The sequence below is a fragment of the Zingiber officinale genome, chromosome 3A (assembly GCF_018446385.1).
Source record: "Zingiber officinale cultivar Zhangliang chromosome 3A, Zo_v1.1, whole genome shotgun sequence".
In the NCBI taxonomy this organism is placed as follows: domain Eukaryota; kingdom Viridiplantae; phylum Streptophyta; class Magnoliopsida; order Zingiberales; family Zingiberaceae; genus Zingiber; species Zingiber officinale.
In genome coordinates this window covers 164621024-164643304 of record NC_055990.1, presented here as the reverse complement: position 1 = coordinate 164643304, position 22281 = coordinate 164621024, and the positions used below count along the sequence as shown (strand labels likewise).

General features: G+C 35.5%; 3 protein-coding genes and 1 long non-coding RNA gene across 5 annotated transcripts; 3 read left to right on the top strand and 1 right to left on the bottom strand.

Moving 5' to 3' along the window:
- The first annotated feature begins 486 nt into the window (after positions 1–486).
- Positions 487–6322, top strand: LOC122053365 (exocyst complex component EXO84C-like). Of its 2 annotated transcripts, none has more exons than XM_042615387.1 (7): positions 487–681; positions 1716–1810; positions 2976–4011; positions 4422–4589; positions 5391–5579; positions 5656–5792; positions 5874–6322. In XM_042615387.1, the coding sequence occupies exons 1-7, from the start codon at positions 586–588 to the stop codon at positions 6115–6117; spliced, it is 1965 nt and encodes a 654-aa protein (XP_042471321.1). In that variant the 5' UTR covers positions 487–585; the 3' UTR covers positions 6118–6322. The 2 variants fall into 2 exon arrangements, with proteins under 2 accessions (XP_042471321.1, XP_042471320.1); XM_042615386.1 differs by having other exon boundaries at positions 488–681; positions 4422–4949.
- Positions 6323–7175: 853 nt separating this feature from the next.
- LOC122053364 (methionine aminopeptidase 1B, chloroplastic-like) lies at positions 7176–18526 on the top strand. Its single transcript, XM_042615385.1, has 12 exons — positions 7176–7378; positions 7993–8071; positions 8824–9061; positions 12820–12981; positions 13070–13111; positions 13277–13348; positions 14087–14166; positions 15412–15509; positions 16568–16615; positions 17620–17805; positions 18183–18232; positions 18334–18526. The coding sequence occupies exons 1-10, from the start codon at positions 7246–7248 to the stop codon at positions 17763–17765; spliced, it is 1098 nt and encodes a 365-aa protein (XP_042471319.1). The 5' UTR covers positions 7176–7245; the 3' UTR covers positions 17766–17805; positions 18183–18232; positions 18334–18526.
- Positions 18527–18801: 275 nt separating this feature from the next.
- On the top strand, positions 18802–19743 carry LOC122054235. The gene is made up of 2 exons (XR_006132609.1): positions 18802–18913; positions 19518–19743. It is a non-coding gene; the product is annotated as an uncharacterized LOC122054235 (long non-coding RNA).
- Positions 19744–20693: 950 nt separating this feature from the next.
- Positions 20694–21125, bottom strand: LOC122050885. The gene has a single exon (XM_042611753.1). It carries the CDS (start codon positions 21123–21125, stop codon positions 20694–20696), a length of 432 nt encoding a protein of 143 aa, XP_042467687.1.
- Between the last annotated feature and the right edge of the window lie 1156 nt (positions 21126–22281).

Genomic DNA, 22281 nt, shown 5'->3' with positions numbered 1-22281 from the left:
CAAAGTTTTTTAAAAAATTGTCCATATTTTATATGTTTCATATTTTAGAAAGTAAGAGAGACATTAATTGACTTGGGCCCTTGGCATAGGTGAGGGAGGGAGCGAGTCCATAGAGAGGGAGTAAACAGAGCGCTGCTCTTTCATATATTTTTTTTCTTTTTAATTCACATGATTTTTTTTAATTTAGTTTTTGTTTACACAAATAAAAACAATAAAAGAGATTTTTTGATTGAGTTATATAAAAGTTCTTACGTTTAATATGGTACTGATCTAATATTGAGGGAGCTCTAGGAGTAAGCAGAATAAATTATCAACTAATACAATTTGGTTACAATTTTTTAAAAAGTTTTAATTTTTAATATATTTATGTAATTGTTTATATTTGGCTGCGGTAAATGCGTTGTTCCTATTTTGCAAAAGGTTTTACTTTCGAGGGATTTATGTAAGATTATAAAACTTTTATAAAATAAAGAAGCGAAAAGGAAAACATTTTTAAAATCCTTTGTTTTTCTTCGTCTTCTCGTCCGCGTCGAAGCCAAGGAGCAGGAGAAAGGGGAAAGCAGGCGGAGTGGCAGAGGAGAGCAGATGGAGAGCAGCGAGGAGGACGACTACTTCCCCCCGCATGAATGGATCACTCCCCAGTCCAGCATCAACTCCATTTACCAATCCGATACCGAGAAGGTACCCCGATTTCTAAACCCCCTTTTGTTCTCTAACCCTCTGTTAAACTATCCTTTTAACTGAGGAATTAGCAGCGGCGCCCTTTTGTTTAGTGACGGTGATCTCACGGTTTGCTCCATGATGTAGTTTGGTTTTGATTTATAGTTCCATATTTAATATAATTTCTACTTGCTTGTATCTGCTACAGCTTATCCTACTGAAAAATATGGTAGATCTAGATGTTTTAGGTTTGTTGTTTATTGAGAGACATGTTAGGTATATAAATGGACATTTAGCAGACAGGTTTCTAGAGCGAAACAACTACAAGAATCAGGGACTTCACTTGGGTGATATGGAACTTCCAATGAAAAAATTCCGTCTGGAAATACTATGCCATTAGACGAAAATATTAGCCTGGAGGTGGATTTTCTATTGTGTTGAATGACTTTGCTCCCAATTATGCCAGGCTTTTGGATGCCACATTCAACATGTCATCGTAATTCATGATTTCACTTTTTATATTTAATAACATGAAGTGTCAACCATTCTAATTTTTCCTTCCAGATTTTCTTGTTCAACTGTAAAAGTTTGACATGGCAATGTACCGTAGGCATCTATCTGATGCAAATTCAATTCAGTCATCTCGGTTCAGAAGTCAGATGAATGCATGTACAATTAGGTGACAATCCAACAGCATATGTAGTTAGATAAATGCATGTGCATTAGGTGGGTTATATCATTGACTGAACCAAGGATGTTTACTCAATCAATTGTGATTGTTACTACTAGCCCAACAGATGGACATTTATCATAAAACACATCTGCACCTCACTTTGAGTTAAATGAAAATCAACTAGGATAATTGATATATATTTTTAATAAATAAACCCCTTGAGGACTGGATGTGACCAAAAATCCATAAATTGCTGCAAAATCAGCATGATCTTTGGCTGAAATAAATTGAACGACAAATGTTACAACTTTGTGGGTTTAAATCTTGCTTGCACAATCTAAGGTTGATTTTACACCCTTCATGGAAATGGATGTATATGCAGGGTATCAGAAAAGTTTGTTCTGAACTTTTGGAACTGAAGGATGCTGTTGAAAACCTATCTGGGAACACACAATCCAAGTATCTAGCCTTCCTCAGGTAATGTTGGTAGAATCAATACATATCAATTTCTATTTATTAGCAGATTAAAAACCAATATGCTTGCAATTGTTATGCAATAAATTCTCAGTAGTTCGTTGGATTGGTTAATAGATAAGTATATATTGGGTGATGGCTTTGACCTTGACAAATACTAGGATATTATATTGGTTATGTTGGACTAATTCCAGAGAACATTATGCGTCAACCTCTTTTTTTTTTTTTCTTTTTAAATCAAAATTCTGTATATCATTTATGGAATGGACCAAATAAAGGGCTGATCCATTAGCTACAAACTGTTGAATCTATTTTTGTCTAGACCATGTGTTGTCCCTGCACCACTTGGATGCGTGTCATTGGGGCATGAGCGGCAATGTTTAGCCCCTCCTGATATAGATCATCTATTCTAACATACATTAGATAAGGGACTAAAGGGTAGTGTTCTTGAAAAAAATAAAATGCTCTAAATATACTCACATCTATTTGAGAGACATAATTCATCATGAATATTTATCTTTCTACTCATATCCACTCCATAGCGTGAAGATTTGTGTCCATACTGTAAAATAAGCTAGTTCTAGGTACGTAAAAAACTTAACCCAACCCTAACATACACTAAGAGAATTTAGGTAATAGGATTTTCAAGTCTGTTTGTATTATAAGATTAATAAAGTCAATTCAAGTCCAAAAATGTTTAGTTAACATTTAACAAAAAATAATTTAATTATCTGGATATTACTGGCAATATAAACTTACACTGCCACATATAGGGGGATACGGTCTGTAGCCCATCTCAATAGTTGGAGCTAATGGGGCTTGATAGTGATGATTCAGGAACCAAAACTCAAGTTCTCAAATCCAAACTTGCCACATTCGCATTGGATAGTCACAGTTAAAATGAAAGAACCGACCTTACTACAATCCCTACATTGGATTTATGAAAATATCTTGCCAGTTAGCATCACAAAGCAAGATCTGATTCATGTATTCTCAATGAAAACATCAAATTAGGTCTAACTTGCTAAAGTCGTGTTAATAAACCAGTAGAAAAGCATTCAGTATATAAGATGTTTTACCTGATCTGCTCTGTTTCCATGAGAACATGCAATTCTTAGGATTTTTATTTTTGCCTGAACTTGCTAGTGGCTTTGCGCTTTATTTGCAGACTATCAGAAGAGGTTATAGAAATGGAGCAAGAGTTGATTGATCTCCAAAAACATGTTTCTGCTCAAGGAATTATTGTACAAGATCTCATGAGCGGTGTTTGCCGAGAATTAGAAGTGTGGAATAAATATAGCAGTGGAGAACCTAATTCCGAGGAGGATATTGCTGATATCAATCAGTTATTGCACAATGATCTGGAGGACCCTAAGATTACTTTCTTGGAAATGGTAGATGTCTTATTGGCAGAGCATAAACTAGAAGAAGCACTTTCAGCTATATTAACTGAGGAAAAAAGTTCACCAGAATTATGTGACTTGAAGGGAAATACATCAGTTGAAGGTTCTTCGTATAGGTTAGCTTTTCTCAAAAAAAAGGAAATGCTTGTGGATAAGATTGTAGGGATCACTGAGCAACCATATATATCAATTACAGAATTACGAAAAGCTGCATCTGGTTTAGTTAAGCTGGGGAAAGGTTCTCTAGCACTTAAATTAATGCTGAATGCATATGATTCCCGTCTTCGGAAAAAGATTGAGGCTTTTCTTCCTTCATGTTCTACTTACTTAGAGACATATGCTGCAATTCTTTCTGAGCTTGTTTTCTCAACAATCTCAGTGGCAACAAAAGAATCCACCTTAATTGTTGGAGACATGGCTAATTACATGAATCGAATTGTGCAGTGGGCTGAAGATGAGATAGAATCTTTTGTTCGTTTAGTAAAAGAAAACTCTGATTCACCCGAGACTGCCATGGCTCTTCGTTCTACATGTATCTGTATTCAGGCATGCCTTAGTCACTGTTCCCTTTTGGAACCACAAGGACTAAAGTTCTCAAAGTTAATTATGGTACTTTTGTTTCCTTACCTTGAAGAGGTTCTAGATATGAACTTTAGGCGAGCCAGAAGAAGGATTCTTGATTTGACAAAGGATGATAATTTGGAATTTCTATCTTCTCAGTTAGATTTGCCAGTTTCTATTGCAACACCATCAGGTTTCATGTTTTCAGGCATTGGGAAGAAATTCATGACTATTGTGGAAGTAAGTACCATTTTTCATGCTGCTGGATGCATAAAATTTCTCGAAAACCAGTATATTTCTTTCAGATGAACATAAACTATAATACACCCACTGAAAATGTTAAAATTATAAGTGGTGTTACCATAATAAATCTTTTAGTTTTGTTAATGAAAAGCAATCTGGATCTATATTTCTAGGTATTTATTAGTAAATAGACAAGAATACACTTTGCATTCAGAAACGTGTATTTAGATTAATTTTTATGATCTAAGTTTATTAAGTTTCTAAATTGAATGGAGTGTGGTACTACAGTTGTCCCTGTTTCTTTGCTCTTTCCTAAGATGATGAACTTGGGTTTTCATGGTTATACGATTCACTGATTTATTGATGAAATAGCTGACATGATGTTTTATCTGACCTTTTTTTTACAGGATATATTGGATCAACTTACACCAACCGTAATATCACAATTTGGAAGGCACGTTTTAAATAAGCTTCTTCAACTGTTCGATAAGTTCATAGAGGCAGTAATTAAGACATTACCTGGTCCCTCTGAAGATGATAATCTCATTGAACCAAAAGAATCTGCAGAGTTTAAGGTTGAAACTGATGCTGAGCAGCTTCGTCTATTAGGCACTGCATATGCTGTTGCTCTTGAACTCTTACCAATAGCTGTAGAAAAAATAGTTACCTTTGCGCAAAATGAAAACAAAGATAGGGGTGGTGGCTCATCAGAAAACATTTCAAATGTTTCTGTTACCAGTGTGGACTACAAAGATTGGAGGCGAAATCTCCAACATTCATTAGATAAGCTTAGAGATCATTTCTGTAGACAGTATGTCTTGACCTTCATTTACTCACGGGAAGGAAAAGCAAAATTAGATGCTCGGATATATTTGGAAAGCAAAGGAGATGACCTTTACTGGGATTTAGAGCCACTTCCATCTTTGCCATTTCGGGTGATTTACTGCTCGAAACTTTTAATTTTTCTGTTGATATTATCATGGTGCTATTTGCTAATTAAAAGCACATGAATGACCCATCAGATGAACAAACTCAGAGTCAAGAGGGATAAAAAATAACTTTATCCCTCAGCGGATATTCTATTTCTCTGTTTTTGATCCTTGCAGCATTAATAAGGCCTTTATACTTTATTCTTTCTGTAGCAAAAGTATCATTTCTTGATCCTCTAGCTATTCTGCTTGTATATATGACTGACTGTTGTCATTTCTCTCTAATTTGTTTTATGAACTTCCTTTCCTGAATGAATAGTCTGGTTTTGTGTAGGAAATGCAATTCCCAGCTCAATAACTTGGAATTAAACTGATATGTCGACATTTATAGGCTGCTATTCCATCACACTAATTTCTGGCAATACATTGTTACATGTTTAATTTCAGGGAATATTTGGAAGGCTACAGCAATTAGCAAGTGTGGCAAGGGATGTCCTACTGGGGAAAGAAAAGATACAAAAAGTTCTTCTTTCTAGGTTAATAGAGACAGTGGTTATGTGGCTCTCTGAAGAGCATGAATTCTGGAATGTATTTGAAGATGACTCTGTTCAACTTCAGCCTCTTGGCTTGCAACAGGCACGTTTTTCCTCTCAATCAATCATCTAATTTTGAGTTTCATACTTGCTGAACTAACATTTGATTGTCTCCCCAGTTTATACTTGATATGCACTTCATAGTTGAAATTACGGTTTGTGGGGGATACTCATCTAGAATTGTCCATCAGCTCGTCTCGGCTGTTATAACACGAGCAATTGGCACTTTCTCTGCTAGAGGTATAGATCCTCAAAGGTATGACTTTATGTTGTGCATTATCTGGCAATTATCATTTAGTTTTCTTTTCAAATACCTTAACAAGAGAATTTTTATTAGTGCACTTCCTGAGGATGAGTGGTTTGTTGATACTGCAAAGACAGCAATAAGCAAGCTCATGCACGGAACCTCAGAGTCTGAAATTTCTGATCCTGATGAACACATTTCTATAATGCATCACGATATTTCGGATTCCGATGAAAGCCTTTCGAGCCCATCCATCTCAGAATCTCTAGATTCATTTGCTTCAGCAAACATGGGTGGAACTGATAGCCCTGTCTACTTCACTGATCCAGAAACATGATGAATATAAAGTTACTATTTGTTAGTCTGATAACTAGAGTTATAATTAGAGCCTAATTCTGTTTGATTCTTCGAGTCTAGTTGCCATCTCACTTTCCAGCGAAATACAATGAGGTTTAAAATCTGATGTCATTTAAATCGGTTGTTGTAAAAATATGGATTATTGTTGAAATTAGCACAAGTTTTGATTGATTCATTATCACAAATAATTAGGGGTGAGCATTCGGTCAAAACCGAACCGACCGAATCAAATAGACTGAAAATCGAATAAACCGAATTTCCTTTCAACCAATCGAACCGATTGATTTTCTCTATGAAACCGAACCAACTGAACTGATAAGATATCGGTTAATTCGATTTTCGACCGAATTAATCGAATTTTAAAATTCTATTCGGTTTTACCTTTAAAAAAAGATTTTATTTAATTAATTATATTTTAAAATAAAAATTAATTAAAATAATATTCTTATTCGATTTAATTGAATTATAAAAATTCAAAATCGAATTAATCAAAAATCGAACCGAATTTTTTTAAAAAATTGAAACCTGAATTACTCGAACCGAATTTCTAAATTCGATTGGTTCAATTTAGTTAATTCAATTTTTTCGAATTTTTGCTCACCTCTACAAATCACTGTGCATTTAGCTAAACTCGACACTGAGGTTAGGCGTGAGTTGCGACAGATGATTTAACTTATTTGTGTTAATAACAAATTAAAATTTAATTGTGATGTTTTTTTTAAATTTAATATCTTTATTTAATTAATTGTCATATGGACAAAAACACGTAGACGAAAGAGATTCATTCGACTAATCAAAATTGTACCATAATAAACTTTGCATTGATAGGACAAATCTACCTTTTATATAATTTTAATTGGGCACTTCAATTTCAATACTCGTAAATTAGAATTCGAATTTCTAGAAATAATTTACGTTCTACAGTATGTATATATATTTTTTATTGGTGCTAAAATACTTGAGGCGGTTTGGCCCAAATCGTGAACCCGGCACGTTATAATCCCCGTTATAAAACTTAAGAAGCGATATTTTGTTATTATTATTATTATTATTATTACGATATCCCAATTCCTAGGCCCCGACGGACTCCGTAGAGTGGCGCTCGCGGATGGCACTGAAAGCTTTCATTTGCCGGCCATGTTGCGTATCGGCGGCGATTCCTCCCTCGATTGAACCTTCTTGGAGGTCTTCTTTCTTCGTCGGTCAACTTCTCGAAATCTCCATCCCAAACCCCCCTTCAGGTATTGTCGAATTTGAGCTTCGGATAGAAGCGCTACTTCTAGTTTTTTATTTTTATAGACAATGCGAGAAATTTCTCCTCGCTATTCAGTCTTCTGTGCTCATGAGTGGGTGATTTAATCATGTATTAGTTTTTTTTATTGCTCCTGTTCTTATAGGGGAAAAGATAAAAGTTTTGCAGTGATCATATGTTTGTCGAAAAAAAATTGAAGTTTATCTTTTTAGACGAAGCTATACTGCTTCTATTTACTATATATATATATAGACAATGCGAGATGCTTCTCCTTGGTCTTAACAGTTCAGGAGTGGGTCATTTCACCATTTATTTGTTGGGAGATACTCCTCGGTCTTCAGTTTTCACAGTTCATGGGTGGGTCACTCACAATGTATTTTTTCCTTTTTTGCTCCTATTCTTATAGCGGAAAAGACAAATTTTGCTCTATTTTGTATTCCTTGAAGAAGTTTGAAATTTAACTTCTTGAGATGTACTTGCTAGGGTACATATAAATTCCCATCGATTATGCTCCCTAGTGGTACTTTTTTTTTTTTAATTTCTGTAGGATGCTTTCTTTCCCTTCCCCCCATTCAATTATATCCAAATGACTTTATTTATCAGGAGAGTATACTCTGAAGAGACCAGGCATCATTGTATCGAAGAAATTGTCAGGACTGGAGGAGGCTGTACGAATTCAAAGGTATGCATATTCAATATTCTATGTTTTAGTATATTTCAGAGGGCACGACAACAAGTTTCACCCCATTTTCTATGAGCGTATATGTTGTCATAACGTAGCTATTTGTTGTTCTGGCTCTTTCCTGTATTTTTGTTTAGGGTGAATTGTATGGATTTTACTTAGTATTTTCCATTTGCATTCTAACCCTTGCTCCTTATGATTTTAAAATTCAATGAACACCTTGAATGTCATGTTCTGTAGAAAGAGGCTCTCTAAATGGCATTATTTTAGTCTCATGTAGTGCTAGTCAAAGACTCAAACTATTTTTACTCTAGTGATGTTGCATGACACACCATTGATGATTCAGACATACTTTGGCAAGGATTTGTTTTCACATCTCGTGACAAAAAATTGATGATGCTTGAAAGAATTTTTTTAAAAATGAAATAAACAAACCTTGTACCAATTAGATTCATGGTGCCTGCAATATATTTAAACAATTCATCTTTTCTTTTTCTCAATTGCCTCCTCAGTAGGTTTCCCTGAGGGGATCTGTGTGAAATAAAGCAGACTAGGGTTGAGGTGGTGTCTGTGCCATATTTTGAAACTTTTTTCATCATGTTCATGTGTTACTAAAATATATTTCACTTGTTATCATTGTAGACTTACTGAAGTATGCTTAATTCTATGGAACATATCTACAAGTTTTGTTGATCAGTGATCAGTAAAGCATTTTATTGAATGATGTGTTTACTGAGCTTTTTAATTTGAAGGTCAAGAGAACTACATGGTTCAATAAAATTAAGAAAAAGGGCACCGTTAAGGCGTGGAAAAGTTTCTGGAAGGCTTCCTGTTCCTGATCACATCTGTAGACCTCCATATGTTGATTCAGGCTTGTTGCCGGAACTATCTAGGGAGCATCAATTACATGATGATGAGGGTATTTCTCGCATGAAGGCTGCCTGTGAACTTGCGGCCCGCGTCTTAGATTATGCAGGAACATTGGTTAGAGTAAGTACCTATCCTTTGTACTTAGGTCATTATCTGGAGCAACACCCATGAATACTTGGCAAATTTATCTGAAAAATTTGTCTTGTTTATGCATATTCCACATGGCTACATTTAATGTTTTTTGAACAATTATAGTGAAATATACTATAGTTGTTCCTACTACACCATAAAGTTTATAAACTTTTGTTGGTGAGTTACAATTCCTCGAGCTTAAACATTCTGGGCTAGTGATTAGGCCTGAAGTTAATGGCTTTGTTTTCTCATTTATGTGGGTTGTGGCAATTGGTATTTAGGTGGAGCTAATCTTAGGCATGGTTGGGTGTTGGAAAGGGTTTCTTATGCTATGGCATAGCTACTTTTGGGCCTCACATACCTTTGATTAGGGATGTTTCTAGATTGAGTTGGATGTTGGGCCTTGACAAGTTGTCAGACCTAAAGTGAGGGAGATTATGACATCCTGATTTCGTCCTACTTGAAGAAGTGTGGGCTATTAAAGAAGGTTTATAAGTTCAATACATGAGGTACTTCTCAATGATTGAAATACTGTTGCATGCCGCGTGACACAGATGGTTTTTACTGTTCCGACACGGGAGCAAAATCGGCACAGCAAGCACGATAATTTTACATGCATCATCACGTGCGTCACGCGAAAAAAGGAATCGAGCGTGCGCATCGTGTGACAAAAGGAATCGCGACACATACGCGATAGAAGTAATCGGAATTGCGACAGAAGGAATCGAATCTAGTGCCGCTGGAAGTGTCGCAAGACCAAGGCGTCCCAGAGGCGCCTTCGACCCCTCTTCGCAAAAGCTCAAGATGTCGTAGAGGCGTCTCGGACGCCTCTAACCACACTTCGCACAAGTACTGTGTCCCAGATGCATCGCATGCAAGTCGGATGCGTCGCAACGGAGGATGCCTTCGGTGCCGTTGGAAGTGTCACAGGTGCCACGCCGTCGGAAGTGTTGCAAGACGCCTTCGATGCCGCCAGAAGCGTCCCACAACGCCTTTAGTGCCGCTGGATGAGCGCGATGTTCCTGTTCGTGTTACATGATCGAAAATTACCTTTCGATTTAATTAATCACGACACATTCGCGATAGAAGTAATCGGAATTGCGATAGAAGGAATCGAATCAATTCCTTCTGTTAATCGATTAATAAAAAAAACATTATATAAAGTAGCGGAGGCAGTGGCGAAGGCAACCATGAACGATCAGTAGCAGGGAGGCAGCAGCGAGGCAGCAGGACCATAAAATGAGTGGAGGTGTCCCGAAGGCGTCGCAGAGATGTCGTGGGATGCCTCTAGCGCTGTTGGAAGTGTCGCAAGACCAAGGCGTCTTCGACCCCTCTTCGCAAAAGCTCAAGATGTCCTAGAGGCATCTCGAATGCCTCTAACCACGCTTCGCACAAGTACTGTGTCCAGATGCATCGCAGGCGGGTCGGATGTGTCGCAACGGAGGATGCCTTCGGCGCCGCTGGAAGTGTCATAAGTGCCACGCCGTCGGAAGTGTTGCAAGACGTCTCCGATGCCACCAGAAGCGTCCCAGAACGCCTTTAGCGCCACCGGATGAGCGCAATGTTCATGTTCGTGTTACATGATCGAAAATTATACCTTTCGATTTAATTAATTCAAACAATTCCCAACTTAAGTGGGGTATTTCGAATAGGTTTTTATAAACCCTAATTAAATTATCCCAATAAAATATATAAAAAATATGTTTAAAATTTAAAATTTTTAAAATTTTTTTATTAATTAATATTATGAAAATTCTTTGTTCATTGTTTTAAATTTTATTTAAAAATTCTAAAAAACTCAGATTTATATTCTGATATTTTTTTATTGTCTTACTTTTAATTGATATTCTGATATTTTTTTACTATTTAAAATATGTATTATTTAAATTAATAATTAATTAAATGAATAAATAGTTAATTTATATAATTATTATATATAAAGTAACATCTTTGTGTTAGTTTATATATTTATTATAGATAATATTTTTTTTATCTTAGAATTAATTTGAAATTTGGATCGACGAATATTAACATATTTAGCTTTTTTACTTTTAGGATTCTTGCTTCATAAACATATGAAACATATATTTTTGTCTTAGAATGTCTTTATCTGATATGCCTAGGAAATATTGCTTCCTAAACAATTTTAATTCGAGTTATTGATAGATCAATTTTTTTTAAAGAAAATTATATTTAATTATTTTTTCTATCAATATTAAGTTGTTCAATAATTAAAAACTTATATAAAATCAGTATATAACTTAATTTTAAATTATACACAATAAACATATTTATCTAATAATTACTATATATAAATAAAAAATATCAAAATTATATTGGCACGACACAATACGATACTGAAACTGTATCGTGGGACTGAAACTTCAACACGGGTCGAGATTTTAAACCGTGATACTTCTAACTTCAACTTGTGCATTTTGGGATAGTAGTTGAGCCTCATAAGTTAGTAGTTTGGTTCTCTAAATTATGCTTGGTCATGATAGTTCTACCAGGTAAGTGATATTATTCAATCTTTAGAATATAATTAGTTATGCTAAGAACCAATGCACATTGATCTGGATCCATTATTTATTGCCAGCTTCTTCCACTGCGGACTCCTTATAGACTGACCAACACATAGACTCATGAGTTACTTTGGATGGGTTCCTTTTTGCCAAACAATCCTTTTAATTGAGTGCAGGTAGACCCAACACTTCTTTGAGTGATTTTCCTCCTTTAATGTTGATATATATATATATACATAAAAGATCATTTTGCATTTTGTGCATTTATTAGCACGCACTATTATCATTAACTCTAAAAAATTATCCTTGTAAGTCTTAACTGACAAAATTAATTTAAGAATTATGTGTTATTGTTGTTTTTAGCAACTCAAATGTCAGTTTATCTTGAAGATACGATTTATGATTTGTTTCATGAAATTATCTCAATTAATTTATAGAAGTTCATTAAATCAAAATTTTCCCTCTTTTCTCATGTGATGCGTGGGGCATTTATTAGCACGCACTATTAACATTAACTCTAAAAAATTATCCTTGTAAGTCTTAACTGACAAAATCAATTTAAGAATTGTGTTCTTGTTGTTTTTAGCAACTCAAATGTCAGTTTATCTTGAAGATACGATTTATGATTTGTTTCAAGGAATTATCTCAATTATTTTACAGAAGTTATTAAATCAAAATTTTCCCTCTTTTCTCATGTGATGCATGGGGCATTACATATCCATGTTCTCTTATTCTGTTTTGGATAAGATATGGGCATTTGAGATTGACTTAAAATATCCTAATTTTGGTGTACAATATATAGCAGTAGATAGTCCACTCACCTGCCTTTTGATTTAGATAATTTTGTTCAACATAAGGCATTCTTATGCATGGCGTAGTCAATCTCTATTAAGAGGTTTTCACTGTTAATGTGGCTATAATGGTAATTGCTGTACCTAAAATATTAGATCATGCCCTCATTAGCATAAACTCCTTACTGTTGTTTGTGTAGAATCTTAACATACATGCAAAAAAACAGATAATATATATGCTTGAAATAGCAAATTTTCATTTGTTATCTACTAAACTTATTTTGAGTTTGATGTAAGTTTCACTTTTCATTATCATTTGTTTTCCAACTTCTTTCTTTTATTCTTGTTTAAGGTGCCCAATTTTATTCCTACAAATTCTGTGTGCTTAAAATATTGTATTAACTGTTTGAGAGATGCTTCCATTCATCAGCCATCCGTAACGACAAATGAAATTGATAAAGCAGTTCACAATATGATAATTGATGCTGGGGCTTATCCTTCCCCACTTGGGTATGGTGGATTTCCCAAAAGTGTTTGCACATCAGTAAATGAATGCATGTGCCATGGGATACCTGATTCCCGCCAACTACAGGTTTTATGGTGCCTTAATCCTTCATATTTTTCCCACTTTCTATAGGTTTCTTGATTGTCCTTCAGCTTGCAATGCCTTTCTACTGCAGGATGGGGACATCATAAACATCGATGTCACTGTTTATCTGAATGTATGTTATTCTACTTTTAGTTATTTTTAGTCAATTCACCTATAGATGGAAATAATATTTTCTGGCATATCAACGCATATATTATGTAACACTTGCTATGAGAATTATCAAGACAAGGCTTGATGTTTGATTTCTTTTCTTTTCTTTTCTTTTTTGGAATTTCAGGGTTATCATGGGGACACATCAAAAACATTTCTATGTGGAAATGTCAACGAATTGACAAAGCGTCTAGTCAAAGTAAAGTTCAGCAGTATTTCAATTAAGACACTTGTCATAATCTCGTATAACTAATTTTCATTTCAATGTGACTTTATGGTGATATTGTGAACAATACATAATGTACGAGATATGGTCATCTGCATTTGTCAGGTTAGTAATCTAAGGTGCAACCATGAATAGATTGTGTTCTCGGTGAAAATGTAATGATGAAATGAGATTCAGCTTGGCGGTGTGTTTGGTATAATCTATGGACAACACGAGTTGGGGATTCCATGGATTGTCTGACTTATGACTATTCAGTTTGGCAAACCTTGGCCTGAAGCTGACATCTCTAAAAGAAGTCTACCTCTTATGTCTGTTGAATCTCTTATTAGTCAATGTTGGTTTGATATGACCAATACATATAGGTTTCTCAATGACAATATATATTTTATCTGATTGATTACCCTTTAGTCAGTACCATTTAATTTTTTCGGGACTTTTTGTAGATTAGATTAAGAGATTTCGTATGTAAGACTTTTTCTTCGAAGCAAATGTTGATCTTTCTTCACATTAGGTGAATTAAGATAGATTGAAACTGTTTAACTGTGGAGAAAAAATATGAAATATGTCAGCAAATGAACGATACTAATTGCTCTAATGTTGTTATTACTGGGTAGCAAAGTTCTAGTAAGGCATACTTCAAGCAATGACTTCAAAGATACCAAAACGGAAATTAGGTAGAATTTGACTTTATATATATACTTTTTTCTCTAGGTGGCTGAAGAATGCCTAGAGAGGGCCATATATGTTTGCAAAGATGGTGCAAACTTTAAGAAGATTGGCAAAAGAATAAGGTATATTTGTTCTCTTACCTGATAGTTTTGTGCTATGAAGAATTTAAGTTCACTGATAAGTTTCATCTATAAATTTAAGGGCTCCTATTTAATTTTTGGCGATGGTGATGGTGGGAAGGAGGGACCCAACATCAATTTAAATCGGCAATAAGTTTATAACTTGGTGTTGTGTACAAGGCAATGAAACTGTTATATACTTTTGTATGGGGTGTCAACTGGGTAGGTTTAAAATATTAGAGTTACCATAAAACAAATATTCACTTTTCTACCGTGTCAATCAATGGCTAAAGCTACAATTACTTTGTCTACTTTATTCGTACTAGAGTCAAGACTGGTAGTTTAGAGTTTAGACAAGAAATAACAGTGTCACTTGTAGCTAGGATAAAACTCTATTGGCTTATACCCATAGATTTATTTGAAGCCATTCCTCGAATTTATACCCAACTTCAAAGAGCACTAGACTATATAAGATATTTATGATAGTCATTTTTATGGTTCAAAAGTTTTAGTCATTGATCAAATCAAAAAGAAGATTATAGAAAATAAACTCCAAGATTCATACAATGTTCTAGTCATTGAATCGCTTAGCCATTTGATATGTTTTCAAATTTAATTTAGTTTTTGATGAACATTTGCCTTCATGCTTAACTTTTCTCCACATTATTAGTTGTTCATTGACTCAATGTTTAAATCATGTTTACTGGAGCTTGTGGGTGTGACCTTAAATGGCATGTTATTTACATGTAAAAATAATGTGATTGTCGTTATATTCATATGAATTGCACAAAGCAAGCTATACTGCACTGGAAGAAGTATTGCTGTTTGAATGGACAGTGGGCATCTCTCCATGTATTTTGTATTCAATTTATTGTTGCCCAAGGCTAGTAGCCACCTGTGATTTACCTCTTCCGTGTTGGCTTGGGGACGGGCCGGCGGAGGCACTGGGGGGCAAGCGAATCACCTTTTGCCACCATGTATTCAATTAGTCTATAGAAAATAACGGGTTGATAAACTCAGATTATATATGCAGATTTTGACGATAGGATTATCAGATCCTCTAGTCTGATAAAAAACAATTGCCATTTATGTTCTTGTAAAAAAGCACAGACAAGATTCACACACTTCTGCACTTTTTGTACTCTTTTATGAATAAGACTGTCAATTTCTTCTTGTGCTTAAGATTCACATCTAAAGCTTCTGTAGATTCATTTGAACATTTATTCATTTTTTCTGCACAATATTTAGCGAGCATGCTGAAAAATATGGCTATGGTGTTGTGGAGCGTTTTGTTGGTCATGGTGTAGGGACAGTATTCCATTCTGAGCCACTCATCTTGCACCATCGTGAGTATTTTTTCTCATCTGTCGGTTAATTATCTCTGTTGATGTCACGTGTACTTGCATTTATTCATGTTGTGCTAAATGTGATTGCATTAACAAACTTGAGAGGAGTGTGGATTTTATGAACCGCCATTCTGTGAGATCTTACATCTGATAAAATTTATTATAAGTTTCCTGAAGAGTAATTTTAGTGTGATTCATAACCTTTCTCCAGATAGTGCATTATACTACTTGCGAGTAATTTGATTAAATGCAGCCTTGCAGATATTTGGATCATATTTGGTTCACATCAGGGAGTGATAGTTGAAATGAATGTTCTAACAGGAATTTAGATCTTTCTGAATCTTTTAGTCATTTGTTTGGTTGGATGACCACGCAGTATCCTTTCTAAGCAATACTTTTATTTGTATAAAGATTTAAGAATTTCTGATCCTTGTGGAATGTGGAAGCTCAAAGGGAGTTCTTTGGCCAGGAAAAAACTGTCATGTTGTACAATGACTCTGCAGTTTCTTGGTTAGTTGTAGCACTGCACGTATATGTTCTAAGAGTAGTTCTGTCCTTTGATTGCTTCTGTATTTTTTGTTCTAGTGACTAATTAGGGAATGACGGGCTAAATTTGATTATTAAGGATTTAGAATTTCTTGCAATGCATCTGTTCTTATACAGTAAGGTAGATAGGTAATTTATGTTCATCACTTGATATTACATGTCTGTCAGATAGGATTAAGGAACCAATAGTGATGATAGTTGCTTATATGGTACCTTATTGTTTATGCGCATCTTTGCTATGAATGCATACTTGCGGAGTGTTCCAGCAATCTTACACAGTAGAATGCCTCTTTGAATGCTAGAATATTTGAAGAGGCATTAAGAATTAAAGCTTTAATAATTCTAACTCTTTAAGCTTCTAGTGGATGTTCTACGTATTTCCTTGAAATTGTTCTCTTCAGAATATAAATGACCTAGTTAACTTTAGCATTTGAATCTATTGTTTGAACAATCATCATAGAATTTGACTTTGCATATATGATCTTTACTGATGAGAATGGTTTTCTAATTAGGTAATGATGAATCGGGCTGCATGGTTGAAGGTGAAACATTTACCATTGGTAAATCTATTATGCCTCATTGATTTTCTGTCAGTTTTATGTTTCAATGCAAGGTTTCTTGTGCATGAAGTGCACAACTATTAGCACATGCTGCATTCTAAAGAATATGAACTCGCTTCTTCTATCTGCATATATTTGTGCAAGCTGGGTTTTGAAATCTTAATGCACCTCACTATACACAACCTGAGTGTTTTTTTTGTTTCCCTATATTCTCAAATACTCTTAGAAATGTTGCTAGACTGGTAATTTAATCAAGTCAGAGTAATCTTATGTGCAAGTACTCCTTTATGTATTCTCTGGCTGCTTAATCCTTGAAGGTTCATTTCCAGCTTCGTCTTCAGGAACGAAATCAGATATACCATTGTATAACTAGTTACTTGTAAAGGACATTTGTTATGGACCAGCAATTGGTGGTAAAGAGAAAAGAAAGGGCAGAAAAATAAAAGAGAGGAAGAAATACAGAGAGAACTCGTATTATTGCATGCTTATCCTCTATTACATGATTTTTTTTTATAAAATAAAGATACAACTTGCTGTAGTTAAAATATTAATTAAAATTCATCTCTATTTATTTTCCTTGTTCTTTGTATGCCTTTGAGATCATTTCCGAACCTTCAGTTTCTCCAGATCCGTTCATATTTGCTAGGCTCATCGTCAAGATTGGATCTTCGCCTTGTTTGGTCCTGGATCATATTGTATCAACATTCGTATAGTTGGTTCCTCGCAAACCCTTTTGGAGCCCATATTAACCATATACATATTGGGTTTCGTTTTGCCTACATTAGACTTTTGGCCCTAAGAATAAGCAAGCTTATAGAATTTTGTGTTTATTTAACTTATCTACTATAGTAGACCTCATCAGTGGGATAAAGCTTGGTTGTTATTGCTGTTGTTTAACTTATCTACTATGTTCCTTCTTTATGGGTCGCTTTAAGCTCTTTAGTGAGATGCCTGTTCTTAGAAGCATAACATTTATCAATTATCATGTGGTTTTATGATTTCAGAGCCGATCCTAACCATGGGAAGTACTGAAAACATTACTTGGGATGACGGGTGGACGACTGTAACTGCAGATGGTAGTCGTGCCGCACAGTTTGAGCACACAATTTTGATCACCAGGACTGGCGCAGAGGTTTTAACAAAATGCTGAGGTCATAGTCCCATACAAAAGGCTCTTAATCACTATAATGGTAATCTCAATATAGTTTAGTCCTTGTTTTTCATTGAATTGCTTGTTCACTCGCTGCTCACCCCCTCAATTCGATTGACTTGACCAGCTTACTTGGTCCACGAGCCCAATCAGCTCATTTGACCTGCTGGGTCTGTTGCTCAGCTCGATTAGTTTAATTTGCTCGTTCTATTTATTTGACTTGTTCAGATCATCTAACCCATCTGCTTGGTTCCACTGGCGCAATTAACCCTTATATTTACAATCATATATCAGATTAATTATTCTGTAGAAATCTGTAAGGTCAAAAATAACTCTTTTTACAACCAAACCTGCGAGTTAATCTGTAAAATTACTGCCGGTTATTCTTTTATGGATCCAATTCTGATACGTCTGCAGGATGAACTGATTGCATGCTATCTTGTTCCACATCATTGGAGAGACACATGGTGAGCAATGGATTCTGTTTGAGAATTAGTGTTGCACATTCCATGTTTTTTCCTTCCGAATAATTGTAGAAAATTTATTAATTGAATTATCGTTTGTTCAGGATGCTAGCTATTGCTGTCACAGCCCCAACCAAGGGATCTTAAACGAGACAGAATTTTCAGTTAATATGAAGCATCGATGGCATAATTAGTGCTAGAAACACAGTGGCCATTTATAATGCCTGGGATTTTGTAATCTGATGATTATTTATGTGTGTTTTTTTTACTGATATTAAACACCAAGAAGTTGAGCACTGGATTTTGGGAAATCATTAATTTTGAGTTTAAAGTCCTATAAAAATGCGTTTTTTTTTTTTGGAAATTGATGAGGTGAATATTTGGTGATACTTAGTATGGCATGGTAAAAATTATAATTTCCTGGATTAACGAAGGACCTTTTTATTGCAATTGGAGGTCCAGTTTAAGCCCATTAATCCAACGTTCGAGAAAGCAGATGAAAGGCACCAAACGTCATAAGCACCGTAGATATTAGGGTAACACGTAGCAGCTCTTTCCCATTTTCCGAACCACCGCCACGTCGCTTCTATATATACCGGCCCCTGATCGAACGTGCTTCCTCCGCCGCGCGCAACCACCACCTCAGCCTTGCGCGTCTTCTGCAACTAGTGCCGTCGTTTTCAGGTACGACCCTGGCGGCAAAGCCGCTTGCTTACTTAGGGTTCTACTAAAAAATTATTTTGGGGTTCGAGTCGTCCGAATCTGAAGCCCTGTTTTTTTTTAATGCTTTTTTTTGTGTGTGGAGAAAAATGTAAACCTAAATGACCATGATCGACTCCCTTGTGTTATTTCTTTCTTTTACAGAACTCGAAATTATGAATTTTGCTGCATTTTTAAATAGCGGAAGTTGATTCTGTTAATACTTCCAGTGTGTTTCTGAGCTTAGAAATCAGAATAATTAGTTGTTTCAACACGTTCGATTGTGCGGCAAATGCTCTGTCAATTAAATTTGTGATTTTGGAAATGTGCTGGTGATATGGATGCCAGATTGAATGGCTAAATGATGAATAACTCCTGAAAGCTATGGAATTATTTCCATATGAAGCTTTGTCATAGTTACTCTGATATTGAAGGATCTTTAGTTCAGTTCCAGATTTCTTTGTTATCGTCTGTGTTCTTTTTTTTTTTTTTAAAAAAAAACAGAGAATGATGTTCTAAATGATGAATAATTGCTAAAAGCTATGGAATTTTTTACTGATGAAACTTACTCTGGTTATTCTGTTTACAGATAATTAAGAGGTATGCGATTGTTGAAAGAAGTAATGGCACCGAATGATGAACTGTTACAGAGCTTTGGAATCATATGCACATGAAGCTTGTCAGTGTTATTGTGTTTTTTTTTTTCTGTATATAAACCAAAGATTTGATTTGGCATTTCATGAAGGTAGAAAGCTAACTCCAAAAGGTTCATTCTAAAATAATCTACTGTCGATCAACTGAGTTGAGATTCTTAACATGTCAATTTAGATGACAATAATCTATAAACTAGTGCAAACTATCAGAATTGAAATCTTTAATGATATATAGTGGCCAGTGGGAGAGTTTTTGTAATAATCTGATTTGCTTGCCATTCAGATTTTTTTAAATAATTGCGAATAGCTATGAATATTAAAATGGTCATTTTAAACTGATTTGGACTGGATATTGAATTGATTATGAATTCAAACAGTGTCAAAAATATTGTTTATTATCTCCTTTCATGTCTCAAAAAGGTTGATGCTCACTCTGACCAACTGATAAACAATAAATCTCAATAATAAGCTCCAATTCTTCAAAACAGTTTGAACAACTAGTGTTGCAATAATTGAAAACAACATTGAAAGGTGATGACCATCTTTGATATTCACACTCACAGATTGATGTGATTGTTTTCCCAATTTTGTTTTCTTAAACTATTATAATACTATTCCATTTTCCATCCAATTTTCTCTTTTCATTTTCCGCCTTTATATTAATCTTTTCTCACAGTTTTTTAAATATTTTTTTTGACATTTTCTTTCCCTTCGCCATTATTATCAACAAATTAATTGGAAAAAAATTGCCCCAGAGAATCCATCCCTCATGTCAAAATGTAATTTTTATTTTTTAAGGATGACCTAAAATATTTTTATCAAAGAAGCGCCTAGAAAAAAAAAAACAAGTCTCTTTCCCAAAAAAGTAATATATATATATATATATCTTATATTTTTCTCCTCACAAATAACTCGCTATAATCAAATATCTTCTTTTTTTATTAATAAAGGAATGATTAATATGATTAAAACTATTGTGGAAGATTTTAAGTGATCCTTGTTGTAATTAACTCGCGTCTTGAGATTATTCATTCAAAACATAAGAACAAATTACTCTATACAAACTATCAATTCAACCAGATAAATAAACGTATTAAGGTCCGGTTCGGCTCTCAACCGTTGAATCCGGTCCAACTCCAGACCGCGTCCCGAACTCGGCTCATGTCCCGGCCCTTCAGTGTCCGGCCGGCGCCTTCCATCACCGACATCGCAACGCTCCGCCCTTTGGACCTCGCCAGGTACTCGTGCGGCGGCATCCAATCACCCTTCGTCGGTTCCTCCTCCTCGATCTCCGCCCGACCGGAGGGACGATCGCGGAGGAAACTGGGCCAGACCGGCACCTCTACCGGTGCCGAGGATGCGACGGCGGGACGAGCGCACCGGTCGACCTCCCCGTCACAGCTGGCGCGGTCGGGATCGGCCCGGCGCCACCTGGAGGAGTCGCCGATGGGCCATAAGACCTCCTCCTCAGTGAGGTCTGGGAGGTCGGTCCCGGCGGCGCGGCCCAGGAGGCGGTCTGCAGCGTGTCTTCGCGACTTGGCCATCAGCTCTGCGGCTTCATGGCGACGATGCTCCAAATTTATAAGCCCAAACGAAATCGGGCCCACCGCTTGGGTCCATCCTCACGCGGGAAATGCCGTCTCTATCCAATGGAAGCCGGACACCTGTCGAGAAGACCCTGCGGGACCATTCTTATCACGATTTAGATTTTTGTTTTCGAAAAGGAAGTATATATTTTCTTCACACCTTACAATTTACAATTTACTCTTCGTCCAACGTGGTCTTCATAAATTCCAATTTTAAAAAATATCTTTAAATTTTAGAATATAATTTTACAGCTATAATATACCATTACTTGAGGAGATGATGATGTGATAAATGATCAAATCAGATCAAATGACGCGTTCTTGATATTATTGATTGGAAGTAAATGATATACATGATTTTACTTTCTCTATAGAACTTTTTGCTGCCTTTGGCCTTCCATTCCTGCAATTCCAATACGTGGAACGTATATTCACTAACCTATCCAAAAAAAGAATACACTAATGTTCCATATATACTTTGACTTATCCCTACTGTCAGCTGAATACGCCTCAGGAGACGTGGATTAGGTACATGTGGATCTGCGTGAGAGAGCGACATAAGGATATAGATAATTGGTATGCATTTTAACGCGGCTCAAGATATTTATAAATTTTTTTTAATGTCAATCCTAAGATGATCGTTTTATATTTTTTTTATTTAAAAAATAACTAAAAAAATTATTATTTATATATGATTTTTACCTGAGCTATCTGCATGAGTTGTCTCTTTTTTTAATTTTTTCGTGTTGGCTCTAGGACAGGTTGGCGGGGACGTTGGGGGCGAGCGTATTCGTCTTTTTTGTCACAATGAGTTGTCACTGTGAACACCTCTCACAACGAGAAAAATGTTATTTTTTTAAAAAAAAATTTACAGCTCTTAATTATGTCAATAAGCTAGTGTGTTTAGGATTTAAGGGTTGGAATATATATATATATAACGGTTCAGTGAGTGACGCTAGGTGACTTAGAATGATTTTGGGTGTTTAGACCATTCTTGGACATCCTGAATGATCGAAATCCACTTAGGGGCACCTGGGAGTAGTCCAGGTATCCGAAATCACTCTGAGTCGCTTATACGTCGCTCACCAAACAACAGGGTAATAATTATATATAT

Excerpts from the sequence above, each read along its gene's own strand:
- LOC122050885 (XM_042611753.1), bottom strand. The coding sequence starts at position 21,125 with ATGGCCAAGTCGCGAAGACACGCTGCAGACCGCCTCCTGGGCCGCGCC.
- LOC122053365 (XM_042615386.1), top strand. The coding sequence starts at position 586 with ATGGAGAGCAGCGAGGAGGACGACTACTTCCCCCCGCATGAATGGATC. Across the intron at positions 1,811-2,975 it reads AAGTATCTAGCCTTCCTCAG|ACTATCAGAAGAGGTTATAG; the intron begins GTAATGTTGGTA and ends CTTTATTTGCAG. Across the intron at positions 4,950-5,390 it reads TTCCATCTTTGCCATTTCGG|GGAATATTTGGAAGGCTACA; the intron begins GTGATTTACTGC and ends GTTTAATTTCAG.
- LOC122053364 (XM_042615385.1), top strand. The coding sequence starts at position 7,246 with ATGGCACTGAAAGCTTTCATTTGCCGGCCATGTTGCGTATCGGCGGCG. Across the intron at positions 13,112-13,276 it reads ATGTCACTGTTTATCTGAAT|GGTTATCATGGGGACACATC; the intron begins GTATGTTATTCT and ends TTGGAATTTCAG. Across the intron at positions 16,616-17,619 it reads AGGTGAAACATTTACCATTG|AGCCGATCCTAACCATGGGA; the intron begins GTAAATCTATTA and ends TTATGATTTCAG.